General features: G+C 42.1%; 1 protein-coding gene across 1 annotated transcript in view; it reads right to left on the reverse strand.

Annotated features, from left to right (window-relative positions):
• Positions 1-24,679, reverse strand: part of LOC108669211 — a 37,966-nt gene extending 13,287 nt beyond the window's left edge. The window contains exons 1-4 of the mRNA XM_018156512.2: positions 24,529-24,679; positions 9,068-9,213; positions 6,364-6,426; positions 2,473-2,689 (exon numbers count right to left, since the gene is read on the reverse strand). Coding sequence (XP_018012001.2) covers positions 2,473-2,689; positions 6,364-6,426; positions 9,068-9,213; positions 24,529-24,679 — 577 coding nt within the window. The remainder of the gene's footprint in view (positions 1-2,472; positions 2,690-6,363; positions 6,427-9,067; positions 9,214-24,528) is intronic.
• Between the last annotated feature and the right edge of the window lie 57 nt (positions 24,680-24,736).

Genomic DNA, 24,736 nt, shown 5'->3' on the forward strand with positions numbered 1-24,736 from the left:
CTATATCCTGAGGTTATCGGATGACTTACCATAATCCTTCATAAAATTGTTTGTGAGTTTGTGAGAAACCACATTTTCTACCCACACGTTTTGTCTGGCGTTGGCCGATAATCTCTGCTAGAACTCACCAGCTGGGGCATTCCAGTGTCAGCTCTGCATTCCTGCTCGGCTGACGTCAGCGCCGTGACGACCTGCAACATAAGCAATACTTAAGTCAGCGATACGATGACCTGGAACTTAATCAGATCTACGTCAGGAAGAAGAAATTTCAGGCGTTTTTCAGCAGAATTTCACTTCCATTTAAGCAGAATTCAGAATTTCAGCAGAATTTCACCTCCAAGTCAGGCGGCAGAATTTTATGTGGAGAGTATTTGAAAACTGGTACCTCATTATTCACGGAAATTAAGTAGAAAAGTAGATTAAGGTACAGTCTTTCATGTAAAAATAAAATTATTACGATATCTGTGCACGTCTTTTTTATTCCAAAACATGCCTCGCTTATGGCGATACGGGCCGAAATTCGCAGTGACCAAGGAATTTCTTCCAAGCTACTGAACGGATTTGAACGAAATTTTTATTTTGCATTCCTGACTAACGAACGGTGATGTTTAGCTCGTGAAAAATTCTTCGATTTTGCCTTCGTTCCCGAATTTTTTACCATTACACTTTCATTCGTACTTTAAACAGCAATACGTGCCTAAATTCGCAGTGATTAAGAAACTTATTCCAAACTACTACACAGATTTGAACGAAACCTAATATATAAATACCTAGTCTCAGCAACGGTGACGTTTAGTTCGTGACAATTTTTTCGATTTTGCCTTCGTTGGCGAGTTGTACGGCTATACGTATACGGCTCATGATTAAACCGGCCGGTCGTTTCTCCGCATACCTCGCGAACGAAGGCGAAATAGAAAAAAATTGTCACGAGCTAAACATCACCGTTGCTGAGGTTAGGTATTTATATACAAAGTTTCGTTCAAATCTGTTCAGTATTTTCTGAGAAATTTTTTGATCACCGCGAATTTAAGCGACAAATTACCCGGCGATTCGGACGAATAAAAAACTGTGAGATCAGGAATGACGGTGAAATGAAAAAAAAACTTGCAAACGAAGGCAAAATCGAAAAAAAATTCACGAGCCAAACATCACCGTTTGGTAGTTAGGAATATATATTCTAAATTTCATTCAAATCTGTTCAGTAGTTTAGAAGAAATTCACTGCGAATTTCGGCCCGTATCGCCATATAACTCTCGAATGAAGGTGAAATTTACAAAATTGTCGCAAGCGAAACATCACCGTTAGGTCGTAATGAATACGAGTTCCAAGTTTCATCGGGATGCGTTTATTAGTTTGGGAGATATTCTTTGATAATTGAATTTGGAGATTGGCCATGAGTCCGGCCGTAAATTTGTCCGAAACGTGCTGGGATTTTAGTGCTGCAACAGTTAAATCTGCTAAAAAATATATTGGTTTACTATATGGGGTTCTACTTGTGAAATACACATTTGTGTTTGACCTTTATCTTCTAAAATTGCAGCGTACTAAATATCAAGAAAAAGGCGTTTGTTTTTATATGTGTCTGTGGGAGGGAGGGGGCGCTAGAAATTCACTGGGGAGCCAAAAGGGGTGCCAGCCTGTAAAAGATGGGAACCGCTGTCTTAGACTATCCTAGCAACCTCCACCTGATTTCTTAAACCTGCCCCGTCATCCAAACTGTTGTCCTAAACCTGCCACGCAACTCCCGCCCGATGGCTTAAACCTGACCCGCCGCCCCCACCCGAAGTCTTATACCTGCCCCGCAACCCCACACCCAAAGTCTTAAATGCATCAGCTGGCCCAAATGAGGGCAAATAGACGGAACACGTCCAACGTTACATCCGACGACGACTCGGAGACGGAGGACGACGAAGGCGGCGCATCAGCGTGACCTTGGACTACGACGTCCTAAACTCATCATAAGGTCATAAGGTAAGGTCATAAGTCACACATACATAAAGTTATTTGAATACAATTCTGATGAATCGAATTCATTTGGATCATTCACACTGAATCAGGAATATTTCATTAAAACGCACATCCAGTAAACGAAATTTCGTCCAACCAAACTCTCATATGTTGAACAAAGTTCAAATAAACAACGTGCATCAAACTCAGATGAATCAAGCGTTTACAAAACCAGCTATATGAAATAAAATCAAATATTTATATCATATATACTTGAATCACGTTTTTATTAATCAAACTTATATGCGGCTGAGGCATATGCCAATCATTAACAAATCAAGCAGACTTAAATACAACTTTGGGGGCCCCCATTTTAAAACTTATTTGAATCAAATATGTAACTGAAGTAATATTTATGAACAAAATTTCGTTAATAAACAAGTTTGTATGCAATTCACTACAATCAAATATGAAATAAGCCTAATCTTATTCGCAGCTATTGTGCCCGAGGGCAATTCAACTCACTCCTCGCAAAAGCGGCGGCCGAGCAGGCGATGATGTCCGTCGATGCGCCGCTGCTGTTTAGCTTCACCCAATCAACAGCAAGCAAATTCTTGGGGGCAAATCTGACGTATTCTTTGCCGCCTCCGAGGTCAATGGAGAACAGGTCGCCCACGACGGTGTTGGCGAGAGCGGAGCACGTCGCGAACAAGTTGCTCTTGACGCCACCATCGATCACAAACTGTGTAGTAGGTTCAAGTTCAGGGACAGTAAACAAGTCATGATCAATCAGCAATCCGGCAAGAGCAGAACAAAAAAATGTACAACTGTTGTACAAAAGCAGTGTAACAGGGTGATGGTTGTTTCTATGGTTGTGTGTGTCCATGGTAATGAAGGTGTCGTGAGGGAAGATGTTGATTGTGGATTTGTTGAACGTAATTTTGTCTCTCATCTCAAATCATCAATTCTTTTGGAGGAGTCTAGGTCTTTCAGCGAGAGCTTCGGTACGAATTCGTTCTTTCTCAGTTCTTCAAGGTACGAGCTGTTGTGAGAGACAGCGGGATTGGGTAGGGGTCACTGTTGCATCTAAATAGTCTAAGAGCTATTGATCCCTCTAGTTCCGGCATTGAAATGGGTAATTCTCCGTTTTGATCGTCACTAATTCTTCATTTTCTAGGGTCGCGTTCTTCGAAATGGATTTTGGTTGTCAAGAAGACAGGGACATTCTGAAGGATCTCGTCAAATGTCTGCCCTTCTGCTAAGTTTAGTGATGTGTCGTCGCCTCATGTCGTCGTCGTCAATAAATTTGTTTGGAGGTTGAAGCATGGTGTCCGGAGTGTCGGTCTCAGGTTGTTTGCAAAAAAGTTCAAGGGGGAGGTTCACCCTAAAATTTTCGGATTTGGCATTTTCGGTTTTTAGTATCATCTTATAGCAAACATTCTGCCCTATCGAACGGTACCATTGCGATCCCTGTACGTGAATTTTTACTTACATGACGGCTCTTTAAAGGGGGCGGGTGGGGGAGTTCTTCACTAATTAGATACAAGTTAATTAGCTGCTGAGCATTTTAAATATAGTTTCCACTCGAGTTGTGCTGCAGTTACGTGCTTAGTCTTAAAGCTGACATTCTGAGCTTTTCAACGATACCACTGCGATCCATGTGCGCGAATTTTTACGTACACGGCTGCTCTTTAAATGGGGGCGGGGGGTGGAGTTCCTTCACTAAATAGATGGGAGGTAATTCACTCGCTAAGACTACATATATAGGTGTATCTGGCATCAAGGCTCAGTCACCCTGTTCGCTTCGTACGGAGAGGTGTACTGCAAGTCGCTGCTAGCATCCTTGAGTGGAATTAAGCTACAGAAGCCTGTAGTTTGGTCTCCATGCTAAATTGAGTGACTATTTCAAGGCGCGTGGAACGTTGTCGCGCCGTCCTGCAAAGTTCAACTTTTTGTCACAGAAAACCTATCTCCTCCTGGAGTTTTGAAGCTACAGCGATGAGACATATACCATTGTATTCGTAAAGACCATATCTATCGAGTAACGAAGCCCCTTTTTTAGATTTATGCATAGTTTGGATTCAAAATGGGGGGAAGGGGGGGGAGGAATGAGAAATAATAATGAAAAAAATTTAAATGCGTAAAAAGAAAAAACTAAGGCAAAAATCGAAACTCGGATTTCGTTACTCGATTGGTATGGTCTTTACAAATAGAATGGTATACGACTCATCGCTGTAGCTTCAAAACCCTAGGAGGAGATAGATTTCTCTAGTACCCCTTTTTTTGTTCATTTTCTATGAATTTCACATTTTCTATCAATTTTTCCGAAAAAATCACACGGACAAAAATGTCTTAGGATTCTATTTTACATATGTGTACCAAGTTTCAGAGTGATCCGTCCGTAAACAAAAAAGTTTTTCCGGAAGGTGAACCTCCCCCTTAATATTTTGGCGGAGTCTCTGTCGTAGTTGGTCTTCAATGATTTGGATAGTATGCTGTCGCACCCCTCCTGTCGAGAGAGGCTGGCGATATGTGCTTCGAGTATTTTGCTGTCAGTTTTACTTATGTCTTGTCAGGCAGCGTCAGGTTATGTCGAGGTATGTTGTTTGTTGGATCGCATGTTTTGCTATGCATACATATGTTTAATTTGTGTTGTTTTTTATTGTTTCTTGTTGTGATTGCAGTTTGCATTGTATTTTTTGTTAACGGTAGGGACGGTTTGCGGCTAGAATGTGGCAGTTTAGACATTTCTTGTAGGTGTTAGTGCATTGGCGATTGGCGGCTCATTCAGAGCAAGAGGGAGTGGTCATCTATTTTGTAGCATTTATACCAGATGAGTAGGTGTGTGTAGTATTCTTGTTCGCATTGTAATGTTTTTTAGTGTTGTATATGTAAATTCCATTTGTGAGTTTGCTTTGGGCTACTGTGGTGTTTGTGGCAATTATTTTGATAAAGTTGGTGCAGTGTTTGATTTTAATGACGTCCTGTGTGTGTAACAAAGTCTGTTGAATAGCAATTTCATGTTTGATTTCGTCAGCGGCGTGGTTTCCTACTTCTTGGTCGAGTTGCTGTGATAAAAAGTTCCGTTTGGCTCCGAGGCCGGGGAGTGTACGGGGAGTCAGGATGATTTCTTTAAATTCTTCTGTCGTTTTTCTTTTGTCTTTTTATGAATTACAGTAGTGTCGTAAGTGACAGCGTAAAATCCGGTAGCAGTGTCGGTCAGTCGAATAAGTGGTGCGTTAAGTTCTTTGAAAGTTACGAGTATTTGGAACATTTCTGGTTGGTCAATCGGAATTCAAGGGTAAATTTTTTTTTAGTTAAATACGGAAAGTCAGGGGTCTCAAGCGGTCTGATGAAATGGATGATGAGCTGAGTGCAAGTGAAAATGAAGATGATGGCGAATGACGCGACGAGTAAGATGGAAGTTGTCGTTGAGATGAAAATGATGATGAGGAGTTACTGCCTCTCGCTCTCTGGGACAGTTACTGCTCTCTGGGACACCTTGCTCGGTGGTTCGCCTTCCGTGGCGCAAGGGGAACTCGCCCGGGGCCGGCAGCTGTTGGCCCCTGGAGCGGCAAAGGATCCACCAGGGGGCGGGGGGCAATGTGGGATCAAGCCACAAGGGGAGATGCTCAACACCCCCCCGCTCACAGCAGAGGAAGAAGGGAGTAGCCGCCCCGGACCCCTCTTTAAATACTTTCGAGGCGAGGGCCCCTCGGGGGCCCGCATCGGTACCTGCCGGACGGTGTCGAGCCGTCTTGGACAGGCTGGCAGCAGTCCTTAGGGTGATTGGACTCCGGTCCATTAGAGGGGGTGGAGGGGAGTGGGAGAGAGGCGAAGAGAAGAGAGGAGGGAAAGGCGTCACGAGAGTCGGAGGAGGAGGAGGAGAGATCGAGAGGGAGAGGATGACGTTGTGAATGGAGGTGTGGATGGGAGGCAAAGGAGTGAGAGAGTGATTGTGACGTGGAATGTGCAGAGATTGTCTATGAGAGAGCATAATAGGAGGCGTTTGAGGAGAGTGATAGAGAAGATTGTGAGGAAAGGGTGGGAGATTATTTTGTTGAGTGAAATAAGTGCGGATGATGAGGCTGTGTTGTGGCTGGGAGAGGATGAGGAAAGAGTGGCGGTGGTACATGGGAAGAAGTCGGCTGTGGTTTTGAGGGGTGAGGCGTTAGAGGTGTGGGTGGGAGAGGGACAGAAGAGATGGCTTGAGGAGAGAGTGACTGCGGTGGTGCTGGGAGGGTTGCGTCTGGTAACAGCTGATCGGAAGGAAATATAAAGTATATTCCTGTATCCTGAGGTTATCGGATGACTTACCATAATCCTTCATAAAATTGTTTGTGAGTCTGTGAGAAATCACATTTTCTACCCACACTTTTTGTCTTGCGTTGGCCGATAATCTCTGCTAGAACTCACCTGCTGGGGCATTCCAGTGTCAGCTCTGCATTCCTGCTCGGCTGACGTCAGCGCCGTGACGACCTGCAACATAAGCAATACTTAAGTCAGCGATACGATGACCTGGAACTTGATCAGATCTACGTCAGCGATGCGACGACTAGCAACACAATACGGGTCTACATCAGTACAGCGACGACCTGCAACACAATCAAGGTCTACGTTAGCACAGCGAAAACCTGCAACACAATCAAGGTCTATATACGTCAGTATAGCGACGACTTGCAACACAATCAAGGTCTACGTCAGTATAGCGACGACCTGCAACACAATCAAGGTCTACGTCAGCACAGCTACGACCTGCAACACAATCAAGGTCTACGTCAGCACAGCGACGACCTGCAACACAATCAAGGTCTACGTCAGCACAGCTACGACCTGCAACACAATCAAGGTCTACGTCAGCACAGCTACGACCTGCAACACAATCAAGGTCTAAATCAGCACAGCTACGACCTGCAACACAATCAAGGTCTACTGACCTGCAACACAATCAAAATCTACGTCAGTACAGAAACGACCTGCAACACAATCAAGGTCTACGTCAGTACAGCGACGACCTGCAACACAATCAAAGTCTACGTCAGCACAGCGACGACCTGCAACACAATAAAGGTCTACGTCAGCACAGCGACGACCAGTAACAAAATCAAGGTCTACGTAAGTACAGCGACGACCTGCAGCACAATCAAAGTCTACGTCAGCACAGCGACGACCAGTAACACAATCAAGGTCTACGTCAGCACGGCGACGACCTGCAACACAATCAAGTCCTACGTCAGCACAGCGACGACCTGCAACACAATAAAGGTCTACGTCAGCACAGCGACGACCTGCGACACAATAAAACACAATCAAGGTCTACGTCAGCACAGCGACGACCAGTAACACAATCAAGGTCTACGTCAGTACAGCGACGACCTGCTACACAATCAATGTCTTAGGGCGAATGGGTTTTTCATTGTTCACGGCTCCCAGCGATGGGTTTTTCCACCCAGATCTGGGTTTTCGAACCTCTCCTGGGTTTACGTCTCGGACAAATTTACGGCCGGACTCGCGGCCGGTCTCACAGCTAATTAAAAGATCCAATGATCAAGGAATATCTCCCAAACTAATGAACGTAACTCGATAAAACTTGGTACACGTATTCATTAGGACCTAACGGTGATGTTTAACTCGTGAAATTTTTTTGAATTTCACATTCATTCGTGAGTTACGAGGCATGTTTTTTAAGTAAGGACCGTTTTGGAATTAAAAAAGACTTGCACCTGTATCGTAATAATTTTATTTTTACATGAAAGCCTGTACCTTAATCTACTTTTCTACATAATTTTCGTGAATATTGAGGCACTTGTCATAACGTGGCACCAGTTTTTGAATACCCTCCTGATAAAATTCTGCCGCCTGACTTGGAGGTGATATACTGCTGAAATTCTGACTTCTGCTGAAATAGAGGTGAAATTTCGCTGAAAAACGCCTGAAATTCTGCCGCCTAACTGGTCAGGAAGAAGAAATTTCAGGCGTTTTTCAGCAGAATTTCACCTCTATTTAAGCAGAATTCAGAATTTCAGCAGAATTTCACCTCCAAGTCAGGTGGCAGAATTTGATCTGGAGAGTATTTGAAAACTGGTACCTCATTATTCACGGAAATTAAGTAGAAAAGTAGAATAAGGTACAGTCTTTCATGTAAAAGTAAAATTATTATGATATCTGTGCACGTCTTTTTTATTCCAAAACATGCCTCGCTTATGGCGATACGGGCCGAAATTCGCAGTGAACAAGGAATTTCTTCCAAGCTACTGAACAGATTTGAACGAAATTTTGATTTTACATTCCTAACTAACTAACGGTGATGTTTAGCTCATGAAAAATTCGTCGATTTTGCCTTCGTTCCCGAATTTTTTTTCATTTCACTTTCATTCGTGATTTAAACAGCAATACGTGCCTAAATTCGCAGTGATTAAGAAATTTATTCTAAACTACTACACAGATTCGAACGAAACCTAATGTATAAATACCTAATCTCAGCAACGGTGACGTTTAGTTCGTGACAATTTTTTCGATTTTGCCTTCGTTGGCGAGTTGTACGGCTATACGTGTACGCCTCATGATTAAACCGCCCGGTCGTTTCTCCGCATACCTCGCGAACGAAGGCAAAATAGAAAAAATTTGTCACGAGCGAAACATCACCGTTGCTGAGGTTAGGTATTTATATACAAAGTTTCGTTCAAATCTGTTCAGTGTTTTCTGAGAAATTTCTTGATCACCGCGAATTTAAGCGATAAGTTACCCGGCGATTCGGGCGAATAAAGAAGTGTGAGATCAGGAATGACGGTGAAATTAAAAAAAAAACTCTCAAACAAAGGCAAAATCGAAAAAATTTTCACGAGCCAAACATCACCATTTGGTAGTTAGGAATGTATATTCAAAATTTCATTCAAATCTGTTCAGTAGTTTAGAAGAAATTTACTGCGAATTTCGGCCCGTATCGCCATATAACTCTCGAATGAAGGTGAAATTTACAAAATTGTCACAAGCGAAACATCACCGTTAGGTCGTAATGAATATCACCCGATGTCTTAAGCCTGCCCCGCAACCGCCACCCGATGTCTTAAGCCTGCCCCGCAACCCCCACCCGATGTCCTAAGCCTGCCCCGCCACCCACCAGCCCGAGGAAGATCACCGCGCAGGCTTTGGACGCGTCTTTCATGGCTACGGCGTTGCGGTCCGGGGGGGCGTGAGGAGTTGATGAAGAAGGAAAGGGCGAATCACGAGGCGACGTCAGCGTACACAACTTCCGTGGAATATGTCCTGAGGGAAAGAAGAGGATAACATTCAATGCAATAAAATACCGTGTAATCGATTAGGGCACACATTGTCCAAACTCCAATGCTTTAGAGATCTCTTTGCACAGCGAGCAAAATTTTATGCATGTCAACATTTCCATTCCAAAAACACAAAATTAAATAAAATCAGGACCACTAATTCTACACCGCACTTAATGAACCATAACTTCGCATAGCAAGTCATTTAAAATAAAGAATAACTACCATTCAGCATTTGAGACACGAGCAAACACAGCTCGTCGAGCCTAGTTTCCAGTGCAAGGGAATACCGGCAGGGGAATAAGGAATAAGTTTCTTTTGCTGGTTAAGCAGGTTATTTCAACTCAGAAAAGTCATATATGTATATTATGCGATAGAAAAGGAATTTATTTATATATATAAATATTTGACCAAGATATCATGTATTAGAGTTTAGGGAATTTTACTTCATTAATTTAAGCTTCAATCACCCTTGACACATGACCTTATGTGTTACTCTTATCTCTGGCGAAATAATAATTGCAGTCAAGACACAATCAGAAGATAATTCATCAATATACCCAGTTCAAAATTTTAAACATTCGATCTGTACATGATTTTGATTGCAACTTTCCTTCTTTCTTCAAATCTCAATTGTAAGATTGAAGCTCGATTCAGAATCACCCACCGTCCAAAGACCGTTCTTATTGATAATTATTGGAGTATTGGACGTCACCGTCGTCACTTATGAATTGCATCAAATGTAACAGCAACGTTAACTTCGTCCTCTCCTAATGAATACCTCGAAATACAAGTCACAAATGCCTGAGATATCATCCCACTTGGGCACGCGTAGACCGTGTGGTCTCATCTAGGCCGCGTAATATATTGTGATCATGAATTTAATATGCGTGCAGGCCTAGCGTATGAATAGAAATGCGTACAATCATCTCGAGCAAAGAATTTGGTTCGAGTTTCATTCTTATACTATGTATATAATATAAACCACGAAAAAAATAATATATTTTATTGGTATTTCATTCCTTTAAAATTGATTCCACGAAACATAAAAATAAACTAATCTAAAACCATTTATCGCCGCCTTAAGTAGTACATTTCGATCAAAGTTAGACACCCACGTAACAAATTCTTTTATGAGCTTTCCCTCTCTCAACTAGGAAAGACCCCACATCAACCTTCTTTCTTCTGTACACCAAATATCCTCAGAAACCAACACATACAGTGAACGGTTACTATTTTGTCTTTAAATTAAAATCAAGTTGACTTAAACAGCTTATTTTTAGTGTTAAATATAAATCCAATGACTGTAAGAGTGAAAGTACTTTCTCACCTGTTCACTGCAGCTTTTCAGCTCTGCACTCAACTGCGCTATCGAGAAAACTGATCAGACCTCGAATGTGAGCAATTGTCTTGAGGGTTGGCAAGTGGTGGGCGGTACAAACAGTTAAACAGGTGCGCTGCAAGTCGACGTGTACTAACATTCATTATGTTAGTATACGTAGACTTCGATTCTATAATATTATTCGAACGAGGAGACGTTACTACTTTTTCCGAATAAGAACTAAAAAAAGATTCTTTACTGGCGGGGATCAGCAAAACGATGCCATTGTAATATGACTTTCACGTGACTTAATAAAAATATGGTCTTTTTCTGTGTTAGTTCGTTTCTTTTTCTATTTTATTGATCGGAGATAACGTTGTGCATGGACACTTTTTTCTGCTGAGAGATTGTGAATGGAAACATCACCAGCCGGATTTTATTATTAGTGAAAATGTATATTTAAAATTGGTACATTCATAAGTGCGATTTAACAAACACACTACATAGAATCCCAATTCCACGTGTAACTCCGTTCATATGCTTCAAATGGCGATGTTCGGCATCTATTCACTACAATACTGCGTACACTTGCTGCATGCGTAAGAAGAAACTTCTTTGTTCTAACAAAGAAGCTCGTTGCATGTGTCGGAAAGATAAAAAGAACACGTTTCAATTTTCGTTACACCTGCGCTTCGTGCTCAGGTTGAGGCTCCTCCCTCAGCTCGTTCCTGAGAGCAACGAGTGCAGCCACGCTCTTGTAAAGCATCAGGTCGGTCTAACTCTATAACATTTATTAATATTATGAACATAAATAATCGATTATATCCAATATTGAATCATTATTCATAAATTTTTTGATATATGTAACCAATCCTCCAACAACATTCGAAGGCTGAGGTCGTTTCTATATAGCGCCACTTCGACTTATTTGAAAAATCGAAGCAAATGTTATCAAACAAACTTGGTCTCAACTAGCACCAGAGCTTGATTTTGAACCTGAATTTAGTTTGATTGAGAAGTTATGCATATCGAAGAACGTTGATAATGATGAAATATTGATTTATATGTAGTTCGTAAGAAGTGCGAAGCAAATTTATGTATTGAACACTGGCAGTTTAACCTAGTATTGCTTGAGACTTGTTCCACCTGAGCTTTAATAATCCTTGTATTGCATCAGCTTTCATCGCTTTAATCGTTATATAATTAATGCGCTAATAATGTTTTTAAATGAGCTTTAGATTAAAATAATAAATTTCAAATAATATATGAGTTTTCGCATATAACCCTCATCCTTCATTTTGCAATGCATCATGAAGGAGCTGGACGACAAATAGTGACAAGTCAGTGGAGCTGAAAGACATGTAAATAGTGTAAGTCATGAAAAAAATTCAGGTCTATGAATAATGGAAGGACCAGCATCATGCATCAAAGTGGAAGTACAGAAAAGGCTTTAAAATGTTTCTTAACAAACTCGAAATATTTTTTGAACAAAAGAAGTGAAGTGTACCCTGTGATCGCAAACTAGTATATAGAAGTTATTTATAGCAACTCGTGAGATTAATGACGAGAGATTTCATTGATTAAGATTTTCTGGGTTGAACAATTCTTACAATGGACGTTACTGGATCGGAAGGCATGTTTCAAGAAGTAATTTTAATATTTTAACGACGTTTCGAATGAAACAACATTCATTTCCAAGTTATAGGAAGCGTTGAATAATGTATTTGTGATGAAAATAAGTAAATGATACAAGTTAATATGGCACAACACAAAAATTTGGAACCAGAAAATAACTCTGAAACAATCTCAAAGTTCAGATAATCCGGTAGTTTAGAGATTGATAGCTGGAGTCCAATGCGTAGAGATGAGGGCTTCAGTTATCGTCGGTCGGATGATGTCGGGTCACTGCAAGATGGCGATGCTGGTGGGTTCCTCCAGCACGGTGGTAGTGACGGTCTCGTTGAGTTTGATGTTGTCAAGAGTGTCACGAAGCCTGTTGCTCAATTTCGTAGTTGTTACTCCAATGCAGTCCAACTAATGGAGAAGTCTACAACCTTCTTTGAAGCTAAATTTATAGACTGCACCAGACTCTTGGAGAACACCCACTTATTTTGCAAGAGCCGTTGCTGCGTGTAGTTTGGGTTTTGATTTTCCGTCAAGGGCGTTACGGAGCCTTTTGAATTCATCGCGAATATTGAGATGAAGTTGCTCCATTGTAATACTTTGAGACCTGGTCTGACTGCGAACTTGTCTCAGGTAGCAAGATAAACGGCTGCTCAATGCCGTAATAGTTACTCCAATTTCTCCAATGTAGTCCAAATGTTGAAAAAGTCTGCCACAACCATCGTTGAAACAAAATTCATAGACATCACTCGCTTTTTTGCAGGGGCGTTGCTGTGTATCATCGTGGCGCACACGCCGCCGCAGCCACTACACAAAAGCCGTTTGTGATCGTAAAGCTTTGGAAGCACGCGTCTCATTGAAGGATACAAATAAGCACGGGTAATTCAAGACCGTAAACTCAGACGCTTTACACATGAGACACTGTACGCGAGACTTCTCTATTCGACTTCCACTACTTGACTTTCACTACCCGACTAACTCCTATCTAAATATTCTACCTAACGAGACGTTCTTCTCGAAGAACCACTTGCTTAGTTCATAAGTATAACAATTATTATGAGAAAAATACTATCAAACCAAATGAAGAAAATTAAGGATGAGCTCACAAACGTCAGAGAAGCAAAGATAAATACATATTCAAACAAATGAATATTTTACGGTATGGAGATCATAACATCTCCCCCACCAAGAGTCGGATACGGCCTTAATAATTACACGGAATGTGTGATACATCCATTATATATGAAAACTTGTACACGTGTTCAACGTAAATAATTACTAACCTAATATTCACAACTGTTATACACACACTACTGCACTTTTAGGTACGCCCTCAGTGAGTTCCCCAGCGAACATCAACACTACAATACGAGATACACACAAAAAAGTAGGTTCAACGAGATTAAAAAAATTTAACTTAGCTGTCGAACATTAACGAGAATATAGGATAAATTTGCCTGGTCTATTACATTCATTAACAATAATCTCCGGCCTTAGTATATCAACAGAGGTTAACATTGAGCAGTGGTTCCCAAAGTAGGCGGTGAGGAAGAAATGGGTGGTAGGGGGGCGAGAGTCGAAGTCGGAAGTTCGAAGGTTTGTTTGACGATTTGTTCACAACACATGCAGCACACGGCTCCCAGCGGGGCGCATGCCGGAGACCAGCTTTGCCAAACTTCACACTCTCTTCATATACCTTTCCGTAGGTAAGAACGCTAGAGGGCATAACAGCCGATGAAGTCAATTGCTCAAAGCCATAGCGCTGGATGTCCACAGCCACATAATAAGCTTGCTAAAGGTAAGCATGGCAATATTGCATCTGGCCAAGCCTCTTCAGGCCTAACCTACACATGTTGCAACATTTCTCCACCCAAAACAAACCTCAGTGGGCCTAACATAACCTCATTGGCTGCAGGAAGTTAGAAAGGCGGTCCAAGTGTGCTGGTTCAGCCAGACATAGGCTGTAAGGGTACGCACACAGTGAAAGCAGGTTGCCAGCGTGCTGGTTACCTGCTCAGGCTGGCGCCCGAAACCATAGAATACAGAAGCCTATTCGTACAGGTTTTCACTGTGAACGCTTACATTATTATCCTATGTTCATTCTTGTGGCAGGTTGGAGCAGGTTGCCCGCGCGGGCAAACCTGCTTTCACTGTGTGCGTACCCTAGGTTGTGAGCCGGGACAGCGTGAATAGGTTTGGCCAGAAGAGGTAAGGCAGGAATAGGTACAGCCGGATGAGGAACTGCCTGCTAATGAGAGAGATTGCTTAAGCATTGACTGAAGACATACGGCGCTATTATCATTCGGCAGTGTGTAGCTGGTCTGTATTACGGACCTCAAGCGTAGTCTGCGGCTTCTAGCTCTTAGGCTGAGTAAAGTTAATGTACGGTGAGGCTGAGCGTTGGCTCCAGGGCTTATTTTTGAGTAAAAGTTGTGGCTTACGACTGCGCCCCTCTCCCGGCGATTCGTTTTTCCATTCAAATCTGTTTTTTCAACCTCTTCTGGGTTTCTAGTGTAATTTTTTTTTAAATATTCAAAATTTGGGTTTTCGTGTGTCATTGGGCGTTATGTGAACATTATGGTGTCTGTTGGAGGCGCTAGGACTTCACTAGGGAGCCAAACCTGCAAAAGTTTGAGAACCACTGCTATAGAGTATACAGCATGAATATTAAAGACATTGCAAATATAGTTTTACATATCAAAATATTAAAGATTACATCCAATGCTGCCGCTGACGATACTCCAAGACTTTATTCTGTACGAAAGGTTAATCCGCTACTGCACCTCTTGAGCGTAAGGCTCTGACAGGAGTAGATTGCTGCAGACCTGGCAGATCAGTTAATACGTATATCAGACGCTTCGCCGCCAAACTGCACTTCTGCTGTCCCAGTCGCGCTACCGGTATTCATTCTCCGTAATGTATCAAACCGTATCTCTCTACTTCTTTGTCTTCTCTCCGCTATGAATCTCCGCGATTTTCTACCTAAATCTCGCAACTCTCCCAACGCTGTGCATGCAGGAGAAACTTGTGTTGCGTTCACTTTCGGCTCAGCTGACACTGCCCCAACTATTTTGGCTTGAGCTAAATCACCCCCAGTATATTTGCCGTTAAAATATTCCTGCTTGTGTTGGTACCTACACTATCTGCCACTGACGCATTGCTCTGTTTACCTAGTTCTGCCTCCAAATCACCGCCAATATATACCTCGCTATTGTTAATACTACGATCTTTAGGTCCACTTCTCCCCCCATCAACAGATAGAACTGCTTCATGTAACTTCTACTAACTGTTCTTGACATGCAGACAAATCTTCTAGGGTTTTCAGCGTATTAATTACAACTCGCTCTCTAAAAGTAACATCTCTAAATTCTCAGAATTTACAACAAAAGTTTGGTCAGTGCCCACAGGAGTCGAATTTTAGACATCGTCAAACTTTTGTTTCCCTGCTGTTTCAACACTTTTTTTCCTGCCCACTGTAGTTTTCCTCGTATGCTCGAGTTCAACTTTCTTGCCTCCTTTCTCGTCACTATGCCTACTCTTACGTCCTATTCTATCGTCATTGCTACACTTGTCTTCGCTACTACTAGTGCTTCTGTCAAAACTACCACTACTGCCATTACTCACTACTGCCACTTCTATCGCTGTAACAACTGTCGCTGTCGTCACTGTTAACACTATAACTACTTAGAAATAAACTTCCACCACCTCTGAAATTGTCTCCACATCCGTCGCTCAAACAGTTCTCCGTTCCCTAAGGTAAGTCGTTACTGTGAATCTCCTATTAACTCTAAATACCTATGCAAATATCTTTTGAAAATTGTTCCATTTCTTAAGCTGTCTTTGATGAACCATGTGAATAGTACCGCTATTATCCCTAACTTCATACGTAACCCCATTAGACTGCACTTTCGTTACCTGGAGTGGTCCCTCGAATTTCGAGGGATAATATGGATAATATATCCATGCTAAGATTCCCTACTCTATTAATTTCGTGCGCTACCTTCGAACTACCTTGGCTTGAATGAACAAAACTTTACATGCACTTTTCTCCACGAATTAACCGTTTCTACATTCACAGGTACTACGCTAGTGCTATCATGGCTCCTCTTAAGCCCGGTCCACACGCTCAGTTTTACACAACGATTTGTCTGCGCAGTTCTAATCGTTGCAGATAAAACGTTGCGTGTGGACGGGAAAACTGCGCAGTTTTGGAGCCGGCGGGAAAACTGCGCAGTTTTGGAGCCGGCGGGAAAACTGCGCAGTTCCATCGAAATCTGAGCTACTGAGCATAGATTTCGATGAACTGCGCAGACAAGTCGGAACGTGTGGACGGTAGCACAGTTTTCCGATTCGATTTGTGCTCAGTTTCAATGATTCTGGCGACCATGGCGGACCTTCGGTAATGTTCTCGGGAATTTATTGCTTTTCTATACGAAAGTTTTTCTTGCATTTGGCAAGTAAAATTCAAGGACTATAGTAACCGGGACAAAAAAGGTGGAGACATACGAAGGCTTAGTAGAAAAATTCAAAGAAATCGATGAAAGCGCAAACATAGAAACAGCTGTAAAATAAGTTGAGCATTTACCGTAAATAATTGGGAATGAATAATAAAATCGATTCCATCTGGACCTGGAAAAGAAGACTTCTACAAGCCATCTCTCTTGTATTTTGATTCCTCGCAATCCCTAAATGATTCAATCTCTTTTTTGACAAGGCACAATGCCAAAATTTATGAAAATACTGCCTTCTCCATGGCACGTTTCGGATAAATTTACGGCCGGTCTCCCCAAATTCGATGGGCATGGAATATATCCCAAAGTAATGAACGTAGCTCGATAAAACTTGGTACACGTATTCATTAGGACTTAAAGGTGATGTTTAGCATGTGACAATTTTTTTTCGATTTTGCCTTCGTTTGCGAGTTATACGGCTTTATCTAATCTAAAAAAATTTCACGAGCTAAACATCGCCGTTGGGAGGTTAGGTTTCTATATTCAATGTTTCGTTCGTATCTGTACAGTAGTTAAGAAGAAATGTCATGCTCACTGCAAATTTCAGCACGTATCGTCATATAACTCAGGAATGAAGGTGAAATTCCAAAAATGTTCACGAGCTAAACATCACCGTTAAGTCCTAATGAATACGTGTATCAAGTTTTATTTCCATGGCGAGATCGCGCAAAACTGAGCAAACTACTCAGATAAGTCGGTACCGTGTGGACGCTCTAAAAATTGCAACGATTTCATTCAGACTTGAAACTGCGCAGACAAATCGTTGTGAAAACTGAGCGTGTGGACCGGGCATAAAGGATAAATTGAGCCGGACTACATCCTATCTACGAATGGTAGGTACGTGTTGTTACCATTCGCAGTTATTAAGTTATTAAAGCTCTACCAACATCATCGTCCCACTGTAATGGATTATTCACGGTGATACCTATCAAAAATTGAATAATTGTCTGATTACTGCGCTCAACTGAGCCACTATATAGATACAGCCTTTTAGTGAGTTGAATAAATGTGCGCAATATAAAAGTCTGCTACTGCGTTGAATTCTGCAGCCCCTAATTCCGGTCCATTTTCGGTCCAAATTCAATTGGGTATTTTAGTCATACTAGGCAAAGTGATATTTTTGAACGCATCTGATACAGTGCTAGCCATTTTATTTCTCAAAGGTACAGCTATTAAAAATTTCGAATCATAATCAATGGCCAGGAGCAGTACAATATTATCCCTACCTGAACGACGAAACTGGAGCAGGGCTAATGCTACGAGATCAAAAGGGTAAGCAGACTGAATTTTATGAACAGGTGAAGTTTTAAGTTTGTGGGGCTGTTAGGTAACTGGCTTGCGACGCCAAAATTATTGTCGACGAGGCCCATAGGATAGGGTAATCAGGAGGTTGATGCAGGATAAGTTTTAAAACTATATTCGATCGTTGTAGAAGGAGAATGCCAGGGATTACAGACTGGCCATGATTAACTGGCTAATAATGTTGCTTATATTTACTTCATTTAGTCTATTTGACGTAGGCCATCGGCCAGTACCGTACATAATTAGGACATTAAAATATATAAAATTACAGTTTTCCTTCTAGTAATCTCGTGAATCACTACAAGTTCGCTTGAATATTTAAATAGCTGACAATGTGGACAGATGACACATACATCACGTACAATAGAATTAACAGCCGGATGGAGGAACTGTTCTACAATTTTAACAATCTTTTGAATACCTACATGGGCTGGCTGATGATGAAGCTTGAATACTAAATCTACTATATCCCAAAAATCGCGGGGGGGGGGGGATTGTACTTGTTGAATTTCAGTTGTCAGGTTTTGATCGTTTTCAGTTCATTGTTGCGTGGATATCATCTGTAACAATTGTGCAAAGTTGAGCAAGACAGATTGCTCGGTTATTCGCAGAAACAGTACACTGGTGTTGCCAGCACTGCCAACAACCTGCTCTTAACGCTGTAAAAAGCGAAAAGAAATTGAAAGAGAGGTGCTCTTCTATGTTCTCTGTCTTTAAAGATGAAATGGAAGAAAAACTCACAAGAAAGAGTTGAGAAAAAGAGCCGAATTGGAGGAGAACCACAAGAAAGAGTTGAGCTTGTTGCGTAGCGAATTACACTCGTTACAAAACGAGCTGGTAGAAGTGAAAGCTTATCTACACAAAAGCGATAACACAGAAGGTATAGGCCGCAAAGAGGTCATCTCTGATCTCGCCAGCGAGAGCACTCGTGAACTGCTGGATAGAGAGCGAAGAAGACTTAACCTTGTTTGGTTTAACGTTCCCGAAAGCAATGCTTCGGACGCTGCGTTCATTACTGATTGTTGTGCCAAGGCACTTAACGTCGTTGTGGATATAACGGCATGCAAGAGGCTGCGATCGAAAGACGCTACCACCTGTAGACCGCTGCTGGTGACTATATGCAGGATACAGCCCAGGTCGGACACATGCTCAAGTCTGCAAACAAAACTAAGTGAATTCCCAGAGTTTAATTCAGTCTTTGTTAAGAAGGATGCTACCCCTTTAGAGAGAGTGAATTTTTACAAGAATTAGCAGGAGAGAATCAGGCGGAAAAGCACGGAAACTCAGGTCAATCACTCTCACGATGTCAAGACAACACCGGCAGCATACGGTCAGTAGGTAAGCAGGAAGACAATTAAGTGAAAAGTCATGTCCATAGATCCAGGCCTGTAAATAATGTAACAAGTAAACGCATGCATCAGTGAAAGTGCACAAAAGTTTTGAATGTTTTTACACGAACTCGGATTCCGTTTCTAACAAAAAAAGTGAACTGTTAACCGTGATCGCAAACGAGTGCATAGACATTTTTGGTATTACAGAAAAACTCCCTCAAAAATCACGGGGGGAAATTGTACCTGTTGAATTTCAGTTGCCAGGTTTTTATTGTTTTCATTGCTTAAGTGAAGAGCAGCGCAGTAGAGGTGTAGCTTCGTGGGTTAGAACCTCTTATGGGGCCCAGAAAGTTAAGTTATCTGCAGAGCATGGGACGCCTGTCGGAGACCACCACTGCCGTGCTTCGAATGGACTATCATGATCCCTTCCCTGAAGAACGTAGCCTACAACACATCTTGACTGTAACGTTATCAGCCGCACGCCACCAGACAGATCACATCCATTGAATTAGATCAATCAGGCCACAGGAAAATAAGCCTGGCGTCGTATGGCCCAGCGTCGTCTGCCAACACGCGAAAAAATTTTACACCACCCGGACGGAGCGCGCCGGAGCCGTCCGTATCTGTCCCGTGTGTCGAATCAGCCCACGGTCGAACGGCCACGCGTCGTACGACGATAAATTTTGGAACAGAACTATGCTATCTGGAACCTAACCCCAGATGCTGTGAGCCAAAAGTTACGTAATTAAGTGAAGCTGTAGATGCCGCTCGTCGAAAGACGATAGATTTTGGAACAGAACTATGTGATTAAATAGGGATTTTATAAATATTTTATAATAAGAGAGAATCGTTTCCTATCGTCTCATATCTTTTAAAGTTGGGTGAATCGGAGTGATCTACTCCACCAAATTTACGTTACGTTCAGGTTCAAGATACCGGTATTCATTACTTATCGTTTTGTCAGGTAGTCTGCCGAGTGGCATTTGATTTGGCACGTGAATAAGGTTCTCTTTTTGGAAGCGTTACGGCAAAGAAAATACAAAGAGAGGGTTGTAATGNAATATTCGCCGCATTCACCGTTTCACGGAGTTTATCATAGTCGCCTTTCGTAAAGTTCAAACGTTCACGCTTCCGAAGCGTCTTTTCCGCACAACACTTAATATTGAAAAACATTTATTGGTGGTGGCTTCTGCCCAACGGAGCCTCGTCGCGAAGCTCATCTATCATTTATTCTTCACTAGTAAACACAAGATCTAGAATATTTGGGGTCTGTTTACCCTTAAAATGGGTTGGCTTGGTGATGTTCTGGATTAAAAATGAGTCTCGCACGGACTCCAAGAACAAGGATGCTGGGTGATTCCCATCTCTTGGAGAAGATTCATCTGCCCAGTCTATTCCTGGATGGTTAAAGTCACCAACAATCAACGTATGCGACCTGCTGAATGACATGCTCGGTAAAAGGCTGTTTAGTACTTTATTGTTATCAGAGGAGCTGTTAGGTGATCTGTAAATGACCCCTACGAGAAGGCTATCTCTGCCTTTTAAAGTAAGTTCGCACCACACTGATTCTCTAGCTGATTGATGATCTGCAGATAACCTAACTTGCTGGGCCCCATAAGAGGTTCTAACCCACAGAGCTACACCTCTACTGCACTGCTCTTCATTTAAGTTATGAAAACAATCAAAACCTGGCAGCTGAAATTCAACAGGTACAATTTTCCCCCCGTCATTTTTAGGGAGTGTTTCTGTAATACAAATAATGTCCATACACTCGTTTGCGATCACAGTTAACAGTTCACTTTTCTTGTTCAAAACGGAATCCGAGTTCGTGTAAAAACATTTTAAAACATTTTGTGTTTTTTCACTTTGATGTATGCGGTTACTCCCTACATTATTTACAGGCCTTGATCTACGGACATCATTCCTACTAATTACTTGTCCTCCATCTCCTCTGACTGTCCGTGAGCAGCCGGTGTTTTCTTGGCAGCTTGGAAGTGATTGACCTGATTTTCCATGCCTTTCCGCCTGATTCTCTGATTCTCTCCGCCTTCAGAATCCTTTACAGTCACCAGCAGAGGTCTGAAGGTGTTGGCAGCGGCATCCTTCGAGCGTAGCCTATTGCAAGATATAACATCAATCGATGTGTTGAGTACCCTGCTGCAAAAATCTACAACAAATGCCGTGTCATCCATCATTCGATCCTTCGCATCAGATGCTTTACTTTCAGGAATCCCAAACCAGACCAGGTTGGCCTTCCTACGTTCTCTATCAAGCAATTCACGCGAGCTTTCACTAGCGACTTCAGATAAATCAGCTGTCTTGTTCTTTACTTCCATTTTTTCCGTATTTTTTAACTGAGCCTTCACTTCAGTCAGCTCATTGCATAGCGAGCTCAGTTTGTCACTCAGCGAGCGCACCAACTCACTCAAGGAGTTTACTGCATCGTTCAACAATTTCGATTCATTGCCGTGCTCTTCCACCGATTCCTCTCTTTTTCTAGCACCAAGAGTTGTTTTTCGCAAATCGCGGCAAAACCAATGAAGCAATTTAGATTTCTGGAGAAATGTGTACTCCTTAGAGCTCAACTTCGAACAGCTGATACAAATGAGATCTTCGCATCGTTCACAGGTGACCGTCTGGACTTCGCTCAGAGAGATCTCTTTGCAGTACTTGCAAACTTTCATCTCTAAATGGGCTGATTTGGTATTCTTTTTTATTCTAGAGGCCGTAGATGGCTTTTCTCAAGAGGCTGTAGAGGCCTTTCGACTATCTTTTTTATTTTCTGTCCAGCCATTATTAAATGCACGAACTAGATCTCTTGAACGGAGAAAAATGCAGAAAAGGACGGAGAAACACACAAAACTGAGTTGAGTTGAGTATAGTAAAGTTCCCTCGAAAATTCCGGCTGGAGGAACAGCTGAGCTGCAGCTGGCGAGGGAAAGACAGGGGTGTCTGGGGGAATCAAGGTATCGACGCGTGAAGCGGGTGGAGAGGAGGAGGTGTAGGGGCCAAGAGGGTGGGGAGGATATAGGAAGGCGAGCCTTGAGCGTACTCAAGGCACCGATTGTTCTCCGGTTACAGGCGGTCGCCGAGGGTTCCCAACAAGCTACCAAACTTGCCCTCGTTTCATGCACTGGCATTTGTCGGGAATAAAACACTTGTACTAGCCGTTTTTCTCACTATTCGCACAATTTTGACTGAACTGCACTAAAATTTAACCTTTCACTGAAATCGTTTCGGGACAAAATTCGAGAGATAAGCTTCGATTCGAGATTCGAGAGGCTTAGTAAAAAGTGAGAAAGTTGGGACCCGCAAACACGTACGTGCGTCCTTGATCACTGCCAGAACTCAACTCAGTTGTAGAAAAAATGGTCCGGTGACCCACAAGAAAACACAAATTGATTTTTGTTTGCAGTTAAATTCTACATGAATCAATTCTTCCACAATAAGCACATGTTGAATTCCTATTAATAGGTTGCTGAGGTGGTCTAATAAAGTTGCTTCGGCCTCTCATCCGTTTGTCAGGCTTTGCGCTTTTCCATCGCACTGAATTACTTTGCTTGTTGGACAGTCCGACATGTATAATGATGTTCTCCTTATTGGTCGCTTTCACTTCTTCATTTCTCTCCACATCACACGAACTAGCAAATTTCTTCAAATCGTCCCACTTTATATTCTGAAATCTGCATCTTCCTACTCATTACTTGGTTCCTAACTATTCCTTTAGCATTTGAGCGTAACAAAGATATGAACTTCTCTCGAAGTGTTTTGCTCATCTGGATGTCTTTCTTAGGAAAGGCCACGCTGAATAGCTTTCTTTAATCTGGTTGCCAGTTAATAGAAACTTTCACCACTGATGTACTTAGCTTTGACAAAGTTGCTCCTAGTTTTGTTTCTTTTTGCGAGCTTCTCGTTGTCGTACTATTTCATCAATTTGCTGGTTTAACTGCCGTACGTGTCGTCATCAAACCTAAACGATTTGACTGCTCGTAGCGTCTCTCCGTGTAATTCGGCTTCCAAATCTCCGATCCAAAACTATGTCACAACAATGGCCCGTATGCTAAATAGGGCACTAGCACTACGAAGTAGCACTATGCACTACGAAGTGTCCTGTTGGTATGCTAAATACGTCACAGGCACTAAGCACTTCGAAGTAGCTCTACAATGTTTAGTGTCGCACTACTGATTCGTATGCAGAAAGACTTTGAAGTGCTACTTCGCTGTTAGAGTACTTTATAGTGCCGCACTACGCTATCAGTCTATTGAAGAATGGTAGTTAAGTGCTCAAATAATTAATTATTTCTGAAGTAATTCTCATTCTTTGCAGAACATTGATGTAAAATGTCTAATTGTGATGGTAATGGTGCTAGTGAAAATTGTGATGGTGAGCTGAAATTCGCAATGCGTCTGAGCACCTTTCCCATCATATATTCAAAGTCCATGCACGCTTCCCAAAGACACCGAACAAAAGAGAGAAGCATGGAAAGTTCTTGCAGAATAATTCAAAATGACTCTAGAAAAAAAAAAAAAATTCAAAACATGGTATCAAAAACAAGAAAAGTATTTTCTACTTCTACGCTGTTCATCTGTTTCGCCAAGGAAAATGTCAGCCATAAGAATAATATGTTGTTCACTGAAGCGGTACACTTTTTTATATTCATCGCATGTAGTTCCTGAGGTTTTTACGCGATGATGCCTTTGCTGTAAGCCCAACAGATCCATAGCTGACGAAGTAAACAAGGTTAAATATACCGTAGTGTCGTCGTGAAGTGCGGTGTATTGGACACTTCAGATTTTTGTAGTGCGCGTTATGATTTTGGCCCTATTTAGCATACCAACCGTTAGTGTTCCATGCCGCACTATGACTTGTAGTGCGTAGTGCTACTTCATAGTGCTAGTGCCCTATTTAGCATGCCAACCGTAGGTTCCATGTCGCACTAGTACGGCACTACGGCTTGTAGTGCGTAGTGCTACTTCGTAGTGCTAGTACCCTATTTAGCATACGGGCCTATGTCATTCTAAGATACTCTTTCAAACTCGTGCATGAATCTTCGACTAAGTTAGAAAAGGCTGACGTCTTTCTCATATCAAGTTTACTTCCTGCTTCGATCAACTGCATATGACAGTGTCTTTTCGTCTGCGTTGATTTATCTTCAGTGGGGGGTTGCTAATTCTCTTGCTTGGTGCGTCATCTTCGCTGCTTGTAACTTAACTTAGCGTGTCCGTTGCGTTGCTGGTTGAGTCAATGTCAGAGTTTCGTGAGCTTACTGATGTTTTCTTATATCTCCTCGTCTTCGGGATAGCTCCCTTGGCTGCGCAATCCTCTTCACTCTTTATTTCCTTCTGCTGCTCTTCTAATGCCATTACTGCTATATCGAAGTTTGCTTTAAGACGGAGTAGCTCGTCTCCTGACGAGAACAG

This window comes from Hyalella azteca, unplaced genomic scaffold (assembly GCF_000764305.2).
Source record: "Hyalella azteca isolate HAZT.00-mixed unplaced genomic scaffold, Hazt_2.0.2 contig3057, whole genome shotgun sequence".
NCBI classification, from domain to species: domain Eukaryota; kingdom Metazoa; phylum Arthropoda; class Malacostraca; order Amphipoda; family Hyalellidae; genus Hyalella; species Hyalella azteca.